The sequence below is a fragment of the Quercus robur genome, chromosome 4 (genome assembly GCF_932294415.1).
Source record: "Quercus robur chromosome 4, dhQueRobu3.1, whole genome shotgun sequence".
Lineage (NCBI taxonomy): Eukaryota > Viridiplantae > Streptophyta > Magnoliopsida > Fagales > Fagaceae > Quercus > Quercus robur.
Window position 1 is genome coordinate 46,122,339 of NC_065537.1, and position 18,980 is coordinate 46,141,318.

At 35.0% G+C, this 18,980-nt stretch overlaps 2 protein-coding genes across 2 annotated transcripts in view; both read left to right on the forward strand.

Annotated features, from left to right (window-relative positions):
• Positions 1 to 13,060, forward strand: part of LOC126722284 (ankyrin repeat-containing protein ITN1-like) — a 29,606-nt gene extending 16,546 nt beyond the window's left edge. Inside the window, exons 6-9 of the mRNA XM_050425443.1 lie at positions 2,667 to 2,765; positions 4,142 to 4,189; positions 5,800 to 6,230; positions 12,303 to 13,060. Of these exons, the coding sequence (XP_050281400.1) occupies positions 2,667 to 2,765; positions 4,142 to 4,189; positions 5,800 to 6,230; positions 12,303 to 12,911 (1,187 nt within the window). The 3' untranslated portion in view covers positions 12,912 to 13,060. The remainder of the gene's footprint in view (positions 1 to 2,666; positions 2,766 to 4,141; positions 4,190 to 5,799; positions 6,231 to 12,302) is intronic.
• Positions 1 to 18,980, forward strand: part of LOC126722286 (ankyrin repeat-containing protein ITN1-like) — a 135,946-nt gene that overhangs the window by 19,909 nt on the left and 97,057 nt on the right. The gene's annotated exons all lie outside the window — the stretch shown is intronic.

Sequence of the window (18,980 nt, forward strand, 5' to 3'; positions counted from 1 at the left end):
ACAAAAACCCAAGCTTTTTGCATTTAGAGCATCAGCAGTGGGGCTTGTAAATGCCAAATGTTAAGAACATTTGGCATTAAGCCCCAAAACTACTCAACAGTGGGAAGGCTATATTGCATATGCCATTCTTAAATTTGGGATTTAGCTACAGTACCATCTCAAATGTAAGATGGTACTGTAGCTGAATGGTATAAAGAAAAAATATTTTTTAATGCTCACCAACGGTTTTAAACCCGGTAATTTCTCTCTCCTCTCTCATTTTTGCTCTTTCTTTTCTCTCTCTTCCTTCTCTGTTTCTCATCCCCTCTCTCTCTCTCGCCAAATCACCCAAGCCAGATCACCTCTCTCATTTTTGCTCTTTCTTTTCGCTCTCTTCCTTCTCTGTTTCTCATCCCCTCTCTCTCTCTCGCCAAATCACCAAGCCAGATCACCAAGCCAGACCGGAGCTCACGCCTGATCGGATTTATAGATCGGCGTGGTGGCGCGGCTGCGATGGGCGTGGTGGTTGGAAGTCAGCGCGGTGGAGATCGGCGTGGAGACCGGTGGTTGGAAGTCAGCGCGATGGGTTTGATGGTGGGTTTCGGTGTTTGCTGGGTTTGTTTGGGCAGAGGGTGGGTCTTCACCTTTTTCCGATGGGTTTGTTTGCTGGGTTTGGGTCGGATTTGGGTGGCGTTTGGGTGGTGTTTGGGTTGGCGTTGGGTGGTTGGATTTAGGTCCGGTGGTTGTGCCTTTTTTCGATGGGTTTGATGGTGGGTTTCGGTGCGTGCTGGGTTTGTTTCGGTGTTTGTGAATCATTTGTTGGGTTTGTTTGCTGGGTTTGTTTGCTGGGTTTGGGTCGGATTTGGGTGGCGTTTGGGTGGTGTTTGGGTTGGCGTTGGGTGGTTGGATTTAGGTCCGGTGGTTGTGCCTTTTTCCGATGGGTTTGATGGTGGGTTTCGGTGCGTGCTGGGTTTGTTTCGGTGTTTGTGAATCATTTGTTGGGTTGTTTGCTGGGTTTGTTTCGGTGTTTGTGAATCATTTGTGTGTGTGGGTGTGTGTTGGCGGGTCGTGGTGGAAATGGAGTTTGCTGGGTTTGTGTGTGTTGGCGGTGTTTGTGAATCGTTTGTGAATCGTTTGTGTGTGTGTGGAAATGGAGTCCGATTTTGATTTTAATTTTGTTAACCTATGGGTTTCTGGGTTTGGATGGCCATGAGTTTCTGGCTGGTGTTTCTGGGGTTTGAAGAAAATGAATAGTTTGGGTATGTTCTTCGTGGTAGTGGTGGCAGCAGTTGGTTGGGTTTTTGTTTTTATTTGGGTTTAAGGATATATTATTTTATTGTGTAAAAATATTATTTTAATGAGTAGGATAGGAAAATAAAAGTTGGGATGTTGGGTATATTGAAAAATGGTATGGTATAAGTAATAAAGTAGCTTTTTGGGATGGTAAAATAGGATAGGATTTGAGATCCGGATGTGGATGCTCTTAGCGTTCCATGTTACACGTATTCTACTGCAAAGTTTTGGTCACAAAGTCAGCTCCAATTAACTTTTTGTAGGTTTGATTTTATGTGTTTTGCTCAAAAAACCAAAGTCTCTTTTCTTTTCTTTTCTTTTCTTTTCGTTTATTGTGGGCCCTAGTGTCTCATTGTACTTTCTGCTGCCATACTTTTAGTAAAAAAATTGATCAGATTTTTGTTTTTATTTACGGTATTTTCAGTGTAAAATCTTTAGTATAAAACTAGATAAATTGTTCAAAACAGACATTAAAAGCTCATTTATTTTATTAAAAAAAATTTAGTTTATTTGCAACAAAAAAAAAAGTAAAAAATTTTGACACAAAATATAGGTCCTTTCTATATCTTCCCATATATGCATGGCTACTTTGAATGTAAATGGAGGGAGGGGAGTCTTTGGACTAATAATTTTAACCGAATTTAAAAGATGTCTGTCTTATTTATAAATTAATTGAGATAGTTAAAAGTACATGTTAAAAATAAAATGGATAACATTTTTGCCAAAAGTCTTGTGACTCGTTTCTTTTTATATTTCCAAAAAATCATTTTAGATTTAAGCTCTCCTTCAAACTATTCAGTTATAAAAAAAAACAAATAAAAATTAAACATAAAGTGGGTAGCACCCCAGAATTGTTAATGGGACGTTCCTGCCACAACGATAACTTATTTTTTTTTTTTAAAAAAAACACCGCAACTAAAACTTATGTCGCCTATAGATTTTAATATTTTTTACTGTATTACTTTGGATTCCAAATTTCTAATATTTAAACTATGCCAATCAATATTTTGAAGAAATCATCCCACTAATATAATTAGTAGCTGTCTTGATTCTATATGTGTTGCCTTATGAACATTGCAGTTTAGTAATTTAGTATAAGATTTTTTTTTTTTTTTTTTTTTGGTTGAGAATAATAAGAGTTAACTTTGTTGTATACAAACTATTTTATAGTTTTAAACACATCTCATAAGTTGGAAATCGTGATTTTATATCCTACTTTTTTGGATGTGTATAAAAGTGCATAAACCAGTTTTTATGTAATAAACTGTTAAACACTACTCCTAAAATAAAGCCAAATTGTAATTAATTTTATTTTTGAAAATATCAATTTATGCTAGGGCATATTGAAGCTTGAATTATATAATTTTGTGCCTTTTTTTTTTTTTCCTTTAAAGGTATTCATATTCAATCGGCTTGTCCCATTGAGGAAATTCGTTTGAACATTCAAAAACTAGCGGGAAACCGATGCAATGATAAAGATACTAGTGCATCAGGTATGTCACTGTCGAAAGCTCCTTTTCTCAAGATTTGGATTGTGAAAGAGCATGCCTTGTGTCTCCAAATTTTTCTCCAAAGTTTAGACAAGAATTTATTTTTCTTATTTTTGCTAACAATTTTTCAAAATATCAACTTCAAAATCCCAATTTTATAATTTATTTTATTTTAATTTTAATTTTTTTTATTCAACCCACTTTTCAAAATACCGTACTATAATTTTAAAAACAGGACTAGGCTAACTGAATCGGCAAGTTCAACCAAGAATCGAACTATAATTTGGTCTACTCAAAACCTCCAAAACTAGTCAAAAACTGAGAACTGATACATTTTCGGTTCTTTGATCGTTCCAGTTTTTAAAACAATGCAAAGCACCATTTTTTTTCCTAGTTATAAGAAAAAAAAAATATATATATATATATATATATATATAAGATTTTGAGAATAAACAATGCTTTCCTGAATCTAGAGAAGTATTGCATTCGTACCAATTCATGTAGAATAGCATAAAGTTCAACATATAGTCAATAAAGTCCAAAAATCAGCCATATCATATCATGAAACGGTTATGCAAAATATGATTTTGCTAGTGTGTTTGGGCAAATATAAAAGTAACTGTAGCTTATGCAAAACAAATTATTATTATTAATTTTTTTTTGGGGGGCTTTTTCCCAGGGTGAAGAGAGACAAAGTGGATGATGTCTTTTTTGTGTAAAGAGAGAGAATTTAAAAAATCAAGAACAATGATATTTCAATGAAATAATGTATAATAGAAAATTAGATGTGGATACTTTGAAAATAGTTAGCCAAAATAGTAAAAATAGGCTTTTATTCTAAAATAAACAGTAATTTCTGCATAAGTTGGTGTAAATGCTAACAAAATGTTTATTTAGGTGATGTGTAGGGGAGCCAATGTGAGAGTTTTTTTTTTTTTTTTGGGGGGGGGGGGGGGGGTGGGGAAGGAGCGTTCATTCTCTAAATTCTCTTATCCTATTTTAGGGAGACCAATGTGAATGCTAACATTGACAATCAAATTTTTTGATTTTTTTTTTCAGACCAATGTGAATGCTAACATTGACAATCAAATTTTTTGATTTTTTTTTTCAGACCAATGTGAATGCTAACATTGACAATCAAATTTTCTAATTTTTTTTTTCAATAATTACTACTCCATGATTCCCTTTCGTCATAGAAAACTGTAATGAAAGCATTTCATAACAATGTAAAACTATACAGTGGAAAATAATGAAATTTAAATTTTAGTATTTAATTTTAAATTAGGATTAAAATTTAGGGTTTTACATTTATAATGCTTACCGCGTTTCTTATTTTCATGAATATAATTTTCAAATTCACAATTTAGCTTACATTGCAGGGCTATCTTCGTTGAGCCGACTAGTTTCAAATCTCCGAACTCTCTTGGGTATTGTACTTTAGAACTCAATTTTTTTATAAATCCTTAGGTACAATAATTAGATTACATAATTAAATTCAAACATATAATTGTATTGAGTTATATATATATATATATATATATATATATATTAAAATAGTAACACCCTATTGTACTTAAATTTATTTGTTAATAACTATGGGATTAAATTTAATTAGATCACCCTAATGTACTAAACCTAAAAAACTGTATCTAATGGCCTGTTTGGAAGTTTAAAAATAGAGGGGGAGTAGAGTAGATGGAGGGAGAGTAATTTAATTACCTTATTTGGAAGTTTTTTAAAGAAGGAGGGGGAGGGGTTTGGAGGGGTTTTAACCAACTCTAACTTCTCATTTTTAATTCCCCCAAATTGGAGAGATTTGGAGGGAGAATAGAGTAGATAAATTATTGACTAGATAAATTTCCCAATTTACCCCTTCTAGATTAATAATAGACCAATGTTGGAAGTGTATTTTCAAATAGGGGTAAATTTGTCTATTTAAATCATTTTCTCTCCTCTCTATCTTAATTTTTAAAACATCCAAACAAGGTGGAGGGGAACCATTCCCCTCTACTCTCCTTCCCATTACTCTTCTCCCCTCTACTCCCCTCTACTCTCCTCCTTCTCTAAACTTCCAAACAGGCCATAAGTTTTGCACTTTAATTTAATTTCTTTTGTATGTTTGACAATACAAAATTCATAGACTGACATCAACTAAGAATAATATAACTAATTTTTAATTGTTTCTAGTTTGGATATTTTTTTATTAAAAATTTGTTTTATAATGGAAACAAACATATTTACTTAAATAACTAATTTTAAATTGTTATTATTTTTTTCAAAGTTACATTACATTCCCGTCATAATCGAAACTTAAAATTTGTTTCAAATTTCGTATTTCTACCTGAATTAATTTTATATTTGAAAATCTCACATTGCATTCCTTCCAATTGGTTCCTTTAAATTTACATTTCCTTCCATTTTAAAAATATTAACATCACATTCACTTTCATTGGTTCTTTATTACATTCCCTCCAATTTTAAATATATATATTTTTAAATATTTTTACTTGCTTATTTTCACCTAATGAAAATGAAGAATACAAGTGGATAGGATTTGTAGGTGTTAGTCTAAAGCTCACCTAAAAAATAATACTGTTAACTTATTAGGTAATTTTGTTACTTATTATATGCACAGGTACTTTCTCATATTTTGAGACTATTAAACTAAGTCATTTTAAGTACAGGAAGGAATGTTTTGTGTTTTTGTGTTTTAGTTTTAGTTTTAGTTTTTATATTTCCAAAAAGACATTCCAGATTGAAACTTTCCTTCAAACTATTCAATTATAAAAAATAAAAATAAAAAACTAAGTCTACGGGATCTGAAATTCTTTTCTTTCTGCTAAGTAAATGAAGGAGACGAAGTAAATGAGAGTTGTAGATATTATTCCCAAGCTCATCTTAAATTGGAGTGCTTTAATCTTTAAGGTAGCTTAGATAATTACGAGCAAAACAGATTCTTTTTTTCTTTTCTTTTTTTCTCTTTTGGTTTTGTTTTATAATATAGTTAAGTTGTCAATGTTTTGATTATTAACCCAAGGTATCAAGCATCTATATGAAATGAAGTTGGCCCACTTCCGATCCCATGAACTCCTGTGTCGCATGACAGACGCGATGTCGATTTCAAATCATCAACAAAGGGTAACTGGTAGGGTTTCTGATGCCATCCTCCGTGCAACCAAGGAAGGGAATTTTGAGTTTGTTTTTGAGATAGTGAAAGCGGATCCACAACTTGTGTGGAGCAATGGAAAAAACTCAAGAAACATTTTTTCGGTTGCTGTCCAACATCGTCATGCCAAAATCTTTAGCCTTATCTATGGTCTTGATTTGAAAAAGTCTTTGGTAGATTCTATAGATTCCATCTACCGTAATAACTTATTACATATGGCCAGGATGTTAGCACCTTCTACTTCACTTAATGACATCCCAGGTGCAGCTTTGCAGATGCAGAGGGAACTACAATGGTTTAAGGTTCTCTCTCTCACTTTCAATTTCTTGGTCTTTAACTATTGGCTATATGTTACACTTAAACTATTAAAGTTATTAAACAAGCAGTAATAGTAGGGTACAAAATATTACTGTGGCACTTGTGAATATTTTTTGGAGTAGTACTTTCGCTGGTACTGAAATTTACAAAATTTGTCTATATTTTTATGTAGATACTAGATAATAAGTTTTAATTCATTACTTCAAAATATAAATACAGAAAACTAAAACCATCCTAAAAAACACGATCAAAACAAAATATTTGAGAATTACACTAATATAAACAACAACCAAAATAAGAGTGCAACAACAAAGAAATGCTAAAACAATTAATAAAAACTATCAAATAAACTTACAGATTCACATGCAAAATTACAAACGCTTGAAACTTATAAAAGGCTCTTAAAATTTGATTTTGTACTACTTTTAAAATTTTAAAGGCGATTCTTAAAGTTGAGGAATAACCTGATTATTTTGAAAGTTCATGAGGAATTTTTGTTGTTCAATGGTCTTCAAGGGTTTCGTTTTTGTTTTTATTTTTTTGGAATAATTTTGGGAGGTTGTAGGGGCTTTTAAGTGATTTTAGAGATTTTGATGATATTTTAGTCATTGGAGATGTCAAGATTATTTTCACCATTTTGTAGGTTACTTTGGTTATTGTGTTTGGTTTAAAATTATGTTGGTTATTTTGAAGACATTAGGGTATTTTTTTTTTTTGGTCATTTAATTTTTTAGGTTTACTGGGTCTTAATTTAGAGGATTACAATTGGTATTTTTATCAATTTTGTGGTTTTAAGGGTATTTATCTTGAAGGTTTCAAGGGCATTTTGAAGGTTTTGAGAGTATTCTGTCATTTTGGATATTCTAAGGGGATATTTAGATTATTTGAAGGTTTGAGGGTTTTTGATCATTTTGAAGGTTAAAAGGGTATATGGTCATTTTGAAGATTTTAAGGATATATAACTTCATCATAACATCATCATTTTGGAGGCTTTTGTTGGGGGGAGGGGGGTGGATTTCCACTTGAGAGTTGAGATTGACAAATGTTTTAAACTGATTTATTAGGCCTAGAGTGAGAAGTAACACTAGTTTGTAAACCATTCGGGCAAGTGTAAAACATTTGTTAGTTTCAACTCTAAAGTGAACAACAAACTCCCCCCCCCCCCCCCCCCCCTGATTTATTAGGCCTAGAGTGAGAAGTAACACTAGTTTGTAAACCATTCGGGCAAGTGTAAAACATTTGTTAGTTTCAACTCTAAAGTGAACAACAAACTCCCCCTCCCCCACCCCCCCCCCCCCCCCCAAACAAAAAAAAGTTATCAGATCACAAAAACCTCCAAGATGACGGAGAGTTGGGACAAGTCTACTTTTTTGATAATTTGAAAATTTGGGATGATGTGATTTGAGTTCTAGATGTGTTCTTGAAAAAGATCAAGATGTGACAATTGAGTTACAAAACTTTTGGCATAAATAAAATAGTTATTGATCTTTAAATATTTTGAAATTTTGCAATCTTAGAGGGTCTAAGGAGATAATGTAGGCAAGAGCCTTTCGGCTTAATTTGCACCGCCTGTTATTTCCAATGAAGACGTCCACTATTCAAATTCTCCCTCATCTATTGTCATAACTATGAAATTATCCACAAAAAAAGAAAAAAAAGAAGAAGAAAAAGAGTCAATGTAGTATAATTAGTTTTCGAAGTAAGGCTTTTGCAGCACTTTCTCTTTTGAGATTGAGAATTACCTAATCCAACTTAGGTAATGATTTAGACCCTAAATCTTAAATTTATGCCTTAATTACTTTTAAGCTAAATTAAAAATTAATGCTGAATTTAAGTGATTTCAATGTTCATGGACATCAAGGTAAATAGTTGTCGAGGCCTGGTCTTGATCGTAACAGATTGTCGATGCCCGACCTCGATTGGAACGGAGCGGCAGAAAACCGTCGTCGTTGTCATGGGCCTTTGTTCGACCACCCATCATGGCGATAGCTCCTATGCACACAGGGCTTGTTGGAGGCCCCTCTTGATAATATGCTGTTGTTCACACGGAGCTTCGAGTGCTCTCTCTCTCTCTCTCTCTCTCTCTCTCTCTCTCTCTCTCTCTCTCTCTCTCTCTCTCTCTCTCTCTCTCTCAGTGGAGGAAGGTAGGTCTACATTTGGTTTTATGGTAGGAATTTAGGCCAAATTTTAAGGGATTGGCAAAGATAAGTGCAGTCGATACCATCATTGGGTTTTTCTAAGGTGTAATTGGTCACTTGTGTCTAGTTGATTTTATTACCAATCCTAGGTTAAGAAAAATGGAATTTTTCCTAATCTAATATGGGTGGCAAAAAGATCTTGATTCTTAGATCCGGAAGTTTGGTTACGTGTGGGGATGGTGTTAGGCACCCACAACGCGTGTCCAAGGACAGTCTTTTATTTTGATAAAACTTTAATTTTCCGAGATTGGCAGTGAAAACATGATTTCGACATTGGCTTTCGGGCATTGCATGCATAAGGGGCTTTGAGGTTTGGCTTTTGAAATGGCGTGGTCCCAATCTATACTTTCCTATGGCATTCGAGTTGAGTGCCAGATTTCCACGGTGAAAATTTGGCTACACATCACCTTACTTTTGCAGCGGAAATTAGGCATCGTTTGCCTTAGGTGACATGGACTGTAACGATCACACCGAAAGGGGCGAGCAGGTATATATACATACATAATGCACAATGCAAGCACGTAGAGCAGGAAAATAAATGCCTACATCCTTAGAGTATGGCCCAAAATATAAGTGCAAGAAAATAAACAGGGGTCGCCATACTTTAGAGATGAGAACGAATGGTACATGGCATGATATTCCTAATACAAACCATCTAAGAAAGAAAGGGAGGGGGAAGGATAGGGTTTAAATGAGTACATAACCAAATGGGAGAGGCTGAAATCCTAAATCTACTGACTACAGCCACTTGGCTTATATCTGCATGCTTGCATCCTTTCCTCTTTTTACTTGTGTTTGGGAGACCGTGCCCTTGCTCCAAGCGTCCTCGCTCCATGTGTATACATGCAAAGGCAAAGACAAGAAACCAGTAGATAAGTAACGGAAGGAAATCATGCAAAGTGCATATGAAGGAGGCATAAAGTAGATAAACATGATAGACATGGCAAGCATAGCATGTGGCAGGAGATAAGACAAGTAAGACATACAAACAAACAAAAAAGCAAGGTGACAAAAAGGTGAACATGCAAGAAAGCAAGCAAAAGGTAGTTTCCGCAAGGGACAAATGTGGGTTTGGATCGGATGTCCATAACTTCATTTTGTTGAAGCATGGACAACACACTAGCAAACAAGACTTATGCATGGACATGTACGAAGCAATCGACATCATGGCGATGCCTCCCAAATGGTTACATCCATACAAGGCCTCATGGGTGTCGGATGTAACCATACAACCACAAACCCGCTAAGGGTGTCAAACATGGCAAAGCCTATAACAAGAGAGGCTAACACAAGCATAGAGCATAGAAGCAAGCAAGCATAGACATGCAAATAGGAATGATCCAAACCGTTTTGATATGTGCCATGGTACATGGATGATGACAAAGACCATAGGGTCTAGATAGGGTCCGAACCATTAGGCCAAAACACAAGAAAATGCGATAAAAGGAACAAGAAGGCTACAATAGCACTTGGCATGACAAACAAATCCTAGGTCTAAGCATATGAACATGGCAGAGAGTGCACAAGCACATGGAAGATAGCACAAAACATGTAGAGAACATAGATCTGAGCACACAAGCATGTGAAAACATAGATCTAGACATATAGGCATAGAAACATGCATGTAAACATGTAAATGTACGTCTAAGCATGTGAATGCGAGCATAAAAGCATGGGAGAACTTAAATCCAAGTATATAAGCGTGTACGGATGTAGATCTAAGCATGAAACATGGCAAAAAGTGCATATACACATAAATCCGAACAAGACATAGCCAACAACGTCATACAAACATGTGAACATATAACCCTAGCATCAACCTAGAACAAAAGATGCATAAAACATAGGAAAGCATGGCATAAAACCCTAAGCATGTAGATCTAAACATATAAGCATGTAAAAGCGTAGATCTAAGCATGAAACATGACATAAGGTGTACAAGCAAAGAGATTTAAGCTAGAAACACAAATAAAGCGAGAAACATGCTAAAGAAAGCAATAAATCATGTTCTTTAAGCAAAAATAGGAAGATACATGCTAGAAAAAGATTTAGAAGGCTGGGGGTGTGGATGATAGCTAGAAAAGCTACATCCACACTCTTAAACCCCAAATCCAAAGTGTAGAACCAAGGAAAGGAAGATTGGGTATAAGAACAATACCTTGTGTTTTGGTGAAGAGAAAAGATTCAAGAAGCTTTGATGTGTTTTTAGGTGCTTTTTGTGTGTTTTTCGGTGTTTGGAAGAGAAAAAACGTGTAAAGAAACCAAGTAGAGAATAGAAATTCAGAAAAATGTGATCTCTTCCACGTCTAAGGGGTCTGTAGGGCTATTTATAGCCTCGGCACGTGTTTCGAGGCAGCAACCCTTGACTCAAAAGGCCTCTGATTGGGTAGAAAATCCAACAGTAGGATCAAAAGTTATGGCTCTTGGAAGTTAGTGGTGCATCGATCGGTGTGTCATCTCGGTTTTCATGATATTTTGGCTGTTCTAACTCCGATTTCGACCGATGAACAGTCGTTGGAATGAGAATTTTATAATCCTCACAATGGCATTGGTTTCAACCCGTTCTAATAGTTGGATCAAAATTAGGGTTTTTGGGCCTACGTGGGACGACTTCGGGTCAAACTTGGTCAAAGTTGTTAAAAATTTCCAAGAAGCTCGGGTTTGATGTAAAATTGTCAAAAATGTTGTTTTGTGAGGGTTTTGACCTCGTTTGACATTTGGTCAAACCTAGGGTTGATTAGGGCATTTTAGCCGAAAGTGACACTTCGGGTGCTTCGGTGCCTGAATGGGTTAGGCCATGTCATTCTAGATATTCTCGTGGCCTTGTAAAGAGAAAACAATATTTTTGGATTTTTCAGGATCTGACACGCAAATTGAGGGCAAACAAAATATGGTATCAACAACAATTAAAAGCATATGAAGTAACAAAAAGAAGTTGACCACGAGGGCAAAAAAAAAAAAAAAAAAAAAAAAAAACTACAAGATAACACCACATATATTATTGAAGAAAAAAACCCGGGAACTTGGCAATAAAACCTTTTTGCGGAATTTAATCTAAAAATGATCCACTATGAATACAAATTTGCAGTACAAATTCAATTCTTGAATCCTCAACACAAATAAAAAAAAAAAATGCAAAAAATGCAAAATACAAAATATTTAAACATGATTACAAGTAAATATGCCAACACAATACAAAACTTAACAACACACAAGTCAATTGTCTTGGACTAATTCAATTGTCTTCTTCTTCTTCTTCTTTTATTTTTTATTTTATTTATTCTTGAAGTATAAATCTTTCACTTTATAAAATCTCTCTCTCGCTCTCTCTCTCTCAAGGCTCAAGTGTAAATAAACTGATTTCTTATTCAGAAAAAGAATCAATTAAGATAAGATTACAAGAGGGACTCTGTTGCTATATCTATACTATTCCAAACTAGCTATGTCGTAGTATTATTTACACATGTACTATTACAAACTATGCCGGCAACCACTTGAGCCACGTGTTACTATTGGATTAGCCTTGGCATCACATGTGAGAAAGTCAGTTACAATTCTGTTATAACTCATGTCTAGTACTTTTCGAAACGACGAAGCTTTATCACACGTGTGGCTCGCATGGCTTACTTATTCTTTAGTGGAATGCAACCGTTTGGTGTCATGTGTATTTTGGCTTTATTAGAACGACATAGTTTGGCAGACATTTCTTTATTAACTTGAAACGAAGTAGTTTTTTTGGTATTGTTTACATCAAAGAAAAGATGTCATATTGATAATATATGAATGAGGTAAATTTTTGTCTTTCTAATGTTGCGATATTTTTATTTTGGTTTCTAAGATTTTGTTTAACAAATGTAGGAGGTGGAGAGCATTGCTCCTTCCAGGGCTCTGGGATTTTTAAACAAGGAGAATTTTACTCCCCGAGAATTGTTTACGAATAACCACAAGGACATGAGGAAAGACGGAGAGCAATGGATGAAGGACACAGCAACATCTTGTACTGTGGTGGGTGCTCTCATTGTTACCATTATGTTTGCTGTAATATTTACCGTTCCAGGTGGTAATGACCAAAATAATGGCTTCCCAATTTTTTTACATAAAAAATTATTTATGGTCTTTATAGTAGCCGATGCTCTCTCACTTTTTTCTTCCTCAACTTCAGTCTTGATGTTTTTGGGCATCCTCACATCTCGTTATGCAGAAGAAGATTTCCTTGAGTCCTTGCCGAGAAAGATGATAATAGGCCTTTCCACCCTTTTCTTCTCTATTGCAGCCATGATGACAGCCTTTTCTACTGCTCTTTTTCTTATGCTACATGAACAATCTTGGATTTTCAAACCTGTCATTTGTTTGGCTAGTATTCCTATCACCCTCTTTGTATTGATGCAGTTCCCCCTTCTTATTGACATGGCCAAATCAACTTACAGACCTAACATCTTCGATAGGAAAATGAAGCGTTGGTTTTGACATATTCATTAATTGTGCTATATGATGTATTGGTGTCCTGTTAATAATTGGCATATACTATCCAAACATGAAGATTTTTCTTTCTTATTATTATTTTTTTTCTTGGAAGTTTACTACTGTATGTTCATCTCCAATTACATACTTTGTGATTTTTTAGTCTTGTACATATTATAATTTCATTATATAAACCATACATCTATGTTATTGTTTAATATTTATTCTTTTAGTTACTTGGGGATGGATAGAATACTACTTAATATTTCAGTAGATTACCCCCTCAACATTAGGACTTTACCTAGGTTACAAGGTTATCAATGTCCATCATTTAAAAACTATTTTATTTATTTATTTATATAATAGGAATCTTTGATATCATATGTTGCTTATGGTCCAATTTGATATGCTACTATTCTCAATTTTAAGAGGTATTTTTTTATAATAGTTATAATGGGAAGGGAAAATTTGAACGTTGGAAGTGTCAACCAATTGAGGTACAAGGCTATTGGTAAGTCATTTACTAATTTAATGGCTACAAATTCACTTATTTGTTTGCTTTGGTTCATTGTGAAAAAGTTTAGACCCTATGTGATTTATTCAACGGAATTATTGAATTTAGTGATAAATCTTACATGATATGAATTAAACCACACCTATAAACAGTTGACCACATATATCAATATTAAATCTAAAAGTAATAAATATGAAAGCAATGTATGTAAGGCTCCAAATTTGATAACGAAGTAGAAAAACAAAAAACTTTTTCATTGGAAATACTACTTCGAGGACAAAATCTTGTAGAAAATTCACTATAGGAAAAGCAATTAAAATAATCAACTTACAAAATATTTGTATGGCTAGACTCTCTATTACAAACTCTGCAAATTCCCCACTTGCCTTTTTATCTTAGTGATCCTAAAACATCTACAGTCTTGCTAAGTGAATCTTCTCCATGAACTCTTTATTTGCGGAAATCAAAACAGACAAAACCTCTAGCACTCACAGAATCTCCTAGAAGATTTTGTTGCAGTGAACCTCACCATGAAGGATTTTAGTTTACAACTTACAAGAAGGTTTTTCTTAGTTAAGCACAAGGAGAGAAGACCCATGGATTTCTTTGAAAGCTCAATGTGTGGCTTCCTTTTATCTATAGAACAATCTTGCACAAACGAGTCTTGAACAAATGATAGGTGAAGTATCGAGTTACTTTAATATTTCGCATGACCGAGATTCACTCATTTGAGTGAACTATCTTTATCACTTGAGCAAAGATCCACTTTTACTAGAGCAAAATTCTCTATAATACATTTCTTCAAAGTTGCTTTTTAAGGCAATTTGTATCAAACTTCTACTTGAAATAAAATACAGTTCAGTTATTTATTTATTTTAATAAATGATCAGGATTTTACCCAGTGGATACGCAATTTATTAGTTGGGACATGGGCTCAAGTTAGAGTCAATTGTGTGTAATGTTAACAAGCTTAATTAAAGTTCCGACTTTTTCTAGTTGCTTGTTTTTGCGTACAGTGCGTTTTTTTTTTTTTTTTTTCTTTTTGGACAAACTAGAATTTGTTAAGCTGCATTTGAAAATATAACAAAAGTGTTTGTAGCTCCACTTACATCTTTTAGTGTTTTCAAGAAAGTTGTCCAAAGTTCAAGTTTCTTTCCCCAATTATAGTTGCTCCCAAGTTATATAAATAAATAAATTAAATATATATATATATATATATATATATATATATATTTGTAAGCACGCCACACCATTAAGAAATGGACTCCAATAATACATAACAAAAGCATTTGTAGCACATCAATTGATTGTTAAATTCACCTCTAGTAGAGGAAACTATTTTTACAATTATTCCTGTATTTCATTTCATTTTTTTTTTTAATTTTTTATATAACAATTTAATGTTTACGAAAATTTAGCAAAAGAATCCACATTCATTTGTTGGTCAAGACAAATTGGCCTCTTTCACAACTGAAATCCCTTCTATATAACAACATTTGCGGTAAATAACTAAATATAACAGGTACAAATATATAATGGATCACCACCAAACCAAAGTACACAGGCATTTTGTGAAAGAATGAAGACAGTCAAACTCTTATTCAGTAGTTTACATAGCGATTGCATACAATATAAACTGCTTTCTTTTTATTCTTTTCACCAACACCAACGTTTTCCAACAACAGGTAGACACACATCTAATTACCTATAATGCGGAGTAGAAGCATGACAATGTAAAAGGCACCTCTCGGGAACTGAACCACAACTCCCTACAAAAGGAGAGTGATGTGTACCACCAAAGCAGAGGTTAATGGCCCGTATCATCTTCATTTTCACAAACACAGAATGAGAAAGAGATCAAATCTACTGCTTGGGTTCATTCAAGTTCTTTCCCTCAAAAAATTCACCCAACATTCGTTCAATATCCTCCGCTCCGTACTTGATTTACTTTTGGGGTTCTTCCCACTCTCAACTAGAGGCCTGTAACACATTAAACATCCAAAAGAAAGTGTAAACTGCTATGACATATATGTTTCTCATGTTATAAAACATATGTCATGATTTTATGTAATTGACTTATCCTTTGACATAACACATTTTACTTGTATTTGGATAGATTTAGGATGTGTTTAAATACTTCAAGAAACCACGTTTCAAGATCAAGTGTTGAAACCTTCAAGTCTGTTCAAGAAATCAAGCGAGAGTGCAAATTCATTAAAGCTCGACAGTTGGTCAATAGCTTCTCGACACCTCCTATCTGTCGAGGTTTAAGAATTTCAAAATTCAACTATGATTTTCTTGGGATCCGTGAATCTATCTTTGGGTCTTCTTTTCTCCTAACCCTAGACATATAAATGGATTGTTTTAAGAGCCGTAAAATGGTATACAAGTTGCACAAGCATTGAGCAAACTCTATTCAAGCAAATTGTGACTGGAAACAAGGTTCTTGACCTAGTTCATCTCTTTCTCTTGAAGATGTTGCTGTGTATTTGCACCGTAGGGTTTTATGACCAAGCATCTTCCTGATCTTCTTCGTGTGGACGAACTGAAGAACTTTGCAGCCAACAATCTTTTCAGATTGGTGTTTTGAAGTCGCATACTGGGATCCGCGCAACCGTTAGTCACGTACTTTGGAGCCGTGTATCAGAAAGGGGAACTGTCACTGCAGAACAAATCCAATTGGGTATTGGGGTAAGGGTTTAACTATCAGTTGGTAAGGTACTTGGGATTCATTGCTTGTTACCGCTTGTTATGATAATAGTGGAGTTTCGGGAGTGGTGACCTGAAAATCACCCGGTAGGGTTTTTCTCGTTAGGTTTTTCCCCATTTGTAAATAAATCACTGTATCATTTATTTTCCGCTGCATAATTAGTTTATTGGTGATTTGTTTGTGCTACCACGCATTTGCATGATAAATTGATTAATTAATAACTTGGCCTAATTAATTAATTAATTTCTATCACAAGGGGTCATTCAATTTGTGGCCTATTAAGTGGTATCAAAGCGGGTACACTCTGATTAGGTTTAATCTTTGCTGTGTTGATCCATTGACCCCTGTTGTCATGGCTGTTACTGGCTTGAAAAGATCTTTGCTTTCAAATACATCTTGTTTTTCTAATCTCTATTTGTTTGAGTGTTTCAGAAAATACAAGTTTAAGAGTTATTTGAATTCTCTTCTAATGACCATTGGAAAATATCTCAGTTTGACTAAGAAGAAACTAGACTGTCTCAAAATGAAGATGTGCAAAGGAGTTTGTCCGAGAAGAGTGAAAGTTAAAGGCTTAGCTCATATAAGGCAGTTGAGGGAAAGTACCATTCCCACTGATTTGTCATCCAAGCACGAAGTGTGTTTTATGATGAAGTCTGCATTTAAAGTGATGGACACGTGTTTGTGGTACCTAGACAGTGGTTGCTGTAGACACATGACTGGAGACCGATCTCTCTTCAAGGTTTTTGAGTCTAAAAAGGGTGGCAATGTCACTTTTGGTGATGGGAGCAAATCACAGATTAAAGGAAAGGGAATCATCTCTCTATCTGGACTGTCGGACATTGTAAACGTTCTATATGTAGAAGGTCTAAGGGTGAACCTGCTGCGTATAAGTCAGATATGCAATCAAGACTTTATGGTGCTATTCTCCAAGGGAAAGTGTCTTGTCATGAATGAGTCTAGAAAGAAACTCATAAGTGGTGTTCGCACTCTTGACAACTGTTATGGACTAGTTCCTAATACTGATATTTTGTGTAATAGCATTCGTTTACCAAATGAAGATCTATGGCATCAATGGATGAGACATGCTAGCTACAAACATCTTTCTATTGTATCTAAGCATGAGTCAATGTTGGGGATACCAGAGCTTAGTAGAATGAGCAATGTGATATGTGGACCATGTCAGTTAGGAAAATAGACAAAAGCTAAGCATCCTGGCACTCAGACATCAACTACATCTAGACCATTGGAGCATCTACACTTGGATCTTATGGGTCCAACCAGAACCGGGTCTCTTGGTGGTAAGAGATACATCATGGTCGTTGTAGATGACTTTACTAGGTACACTTGGGTCATTCTTCTACGATCTAAGTTTGATGCTCCTGAGCACATTGAAACTTTGTGTACAAGACTGCAGAATGAAAAGAGTTTGAAAATTGATTGAATTCGAAGTGACCATGGTAAAGAATTCGAGAACTCATATATGGAGTCATTTTGCACAAAAAATAGGTATCTCTCAAGAATTCTCTACTTCTATTACTCCTTAGCAAAATGGTGTAGTAGAAAGAAAGAACAGGGTGATTCAGGAGATGGCCAGAGCCATGTTATACAATAAGAATGTGGCTAGAAACTTGTGGGGAGAAGCCGTTAACACTGCATGTCATATAGTTAACAGGGTGTATTTTAGACCCGGTACCAAGAAAACTCCATATGAGCTATGGAAAGGTAGGAAGCCTAATGTGAAGTACTTCAGGATCCTTGGAAGTACCTGTTTCATCCTAAAGGATAGGGAGAATGTGGGAAAGTTTGACTCCCGAAGTGATGAAGGAATATTTCTGGGTTATTCCTCCACAAGTAAGGCTTATTGAGTATACAACAAAAGAACCATGAAGGTAATGGAGACAGTGAATGTTGTTATTGATGAGTCTTCAGACTTCAGTTCTGAAAAAGGTATTGAGGAACTAACTAGAGAAATTATTCCTCTTGAGCCTAGAGTAGTTCAAGAAATTGTTGAACAAGAACCTGTATCTCCTAGTACTCTAGGTACTCCTAATGTTGTGGAAGATTCCGCAGATATAACCACTTCACCAGATTCTGAATCCCATGAGGAGAAAGGACCTTCCTCCAGGATTAAGCAAAATCATCCTCCAAAAGATATTGTGGGAAACATGAATGAACTCACATTAAGGAAATGTATAGTTGATAAATGTGTTGCTAACTTTGTGTCGTATTCTTGTTATTAGTCACAGGTTGAACCCACTAAAGTTGAAGAAGCTCTTCAGAATGAAAGTTGGGTTGAAGCAATGCATGATGAACTGCTTCAATTTCAGAGGAATGATGTCTGGACCTTGGTACCTAGACCGGAGGATGAACATATCATTGGCACAAAATGGATATTCCACAATGAGACTGATGATGAAGGCAATGTGATCCGTAACAAGGCTCGGCTTGTAACTCAAAGATACTCACAAATGGAAAGAGTAGACTATGATGAAACATTTGCTCCAGTTGCCTGTATGGAGTCCATCAAAATTCTCCTTGCTTTGGCTTGCCAATTGAAGTTCAAGGTTTATCAGATGGATGTAAAGACTGCTTTCTTAAATGGGCTTCTTAGAGAAGATATTTATGTGGCTCAACCAAAAGGGTTCATTGATCCACATTTTCCAGATCATGTATTGTATCTCAAGAAGGCACTCTATGGGTTAAAACAAGCCCCCAGAGCTTGGTATGATCGGCTTACACAATACTTTGTGTCACATGGGTTCATAAGTGGAAAGGCTGATCAAACTCTCTTCATCAAAAGAGAAGATGGTGAGCTGATAGTTGCTCAAGTATATGTTGATGACATCATTTT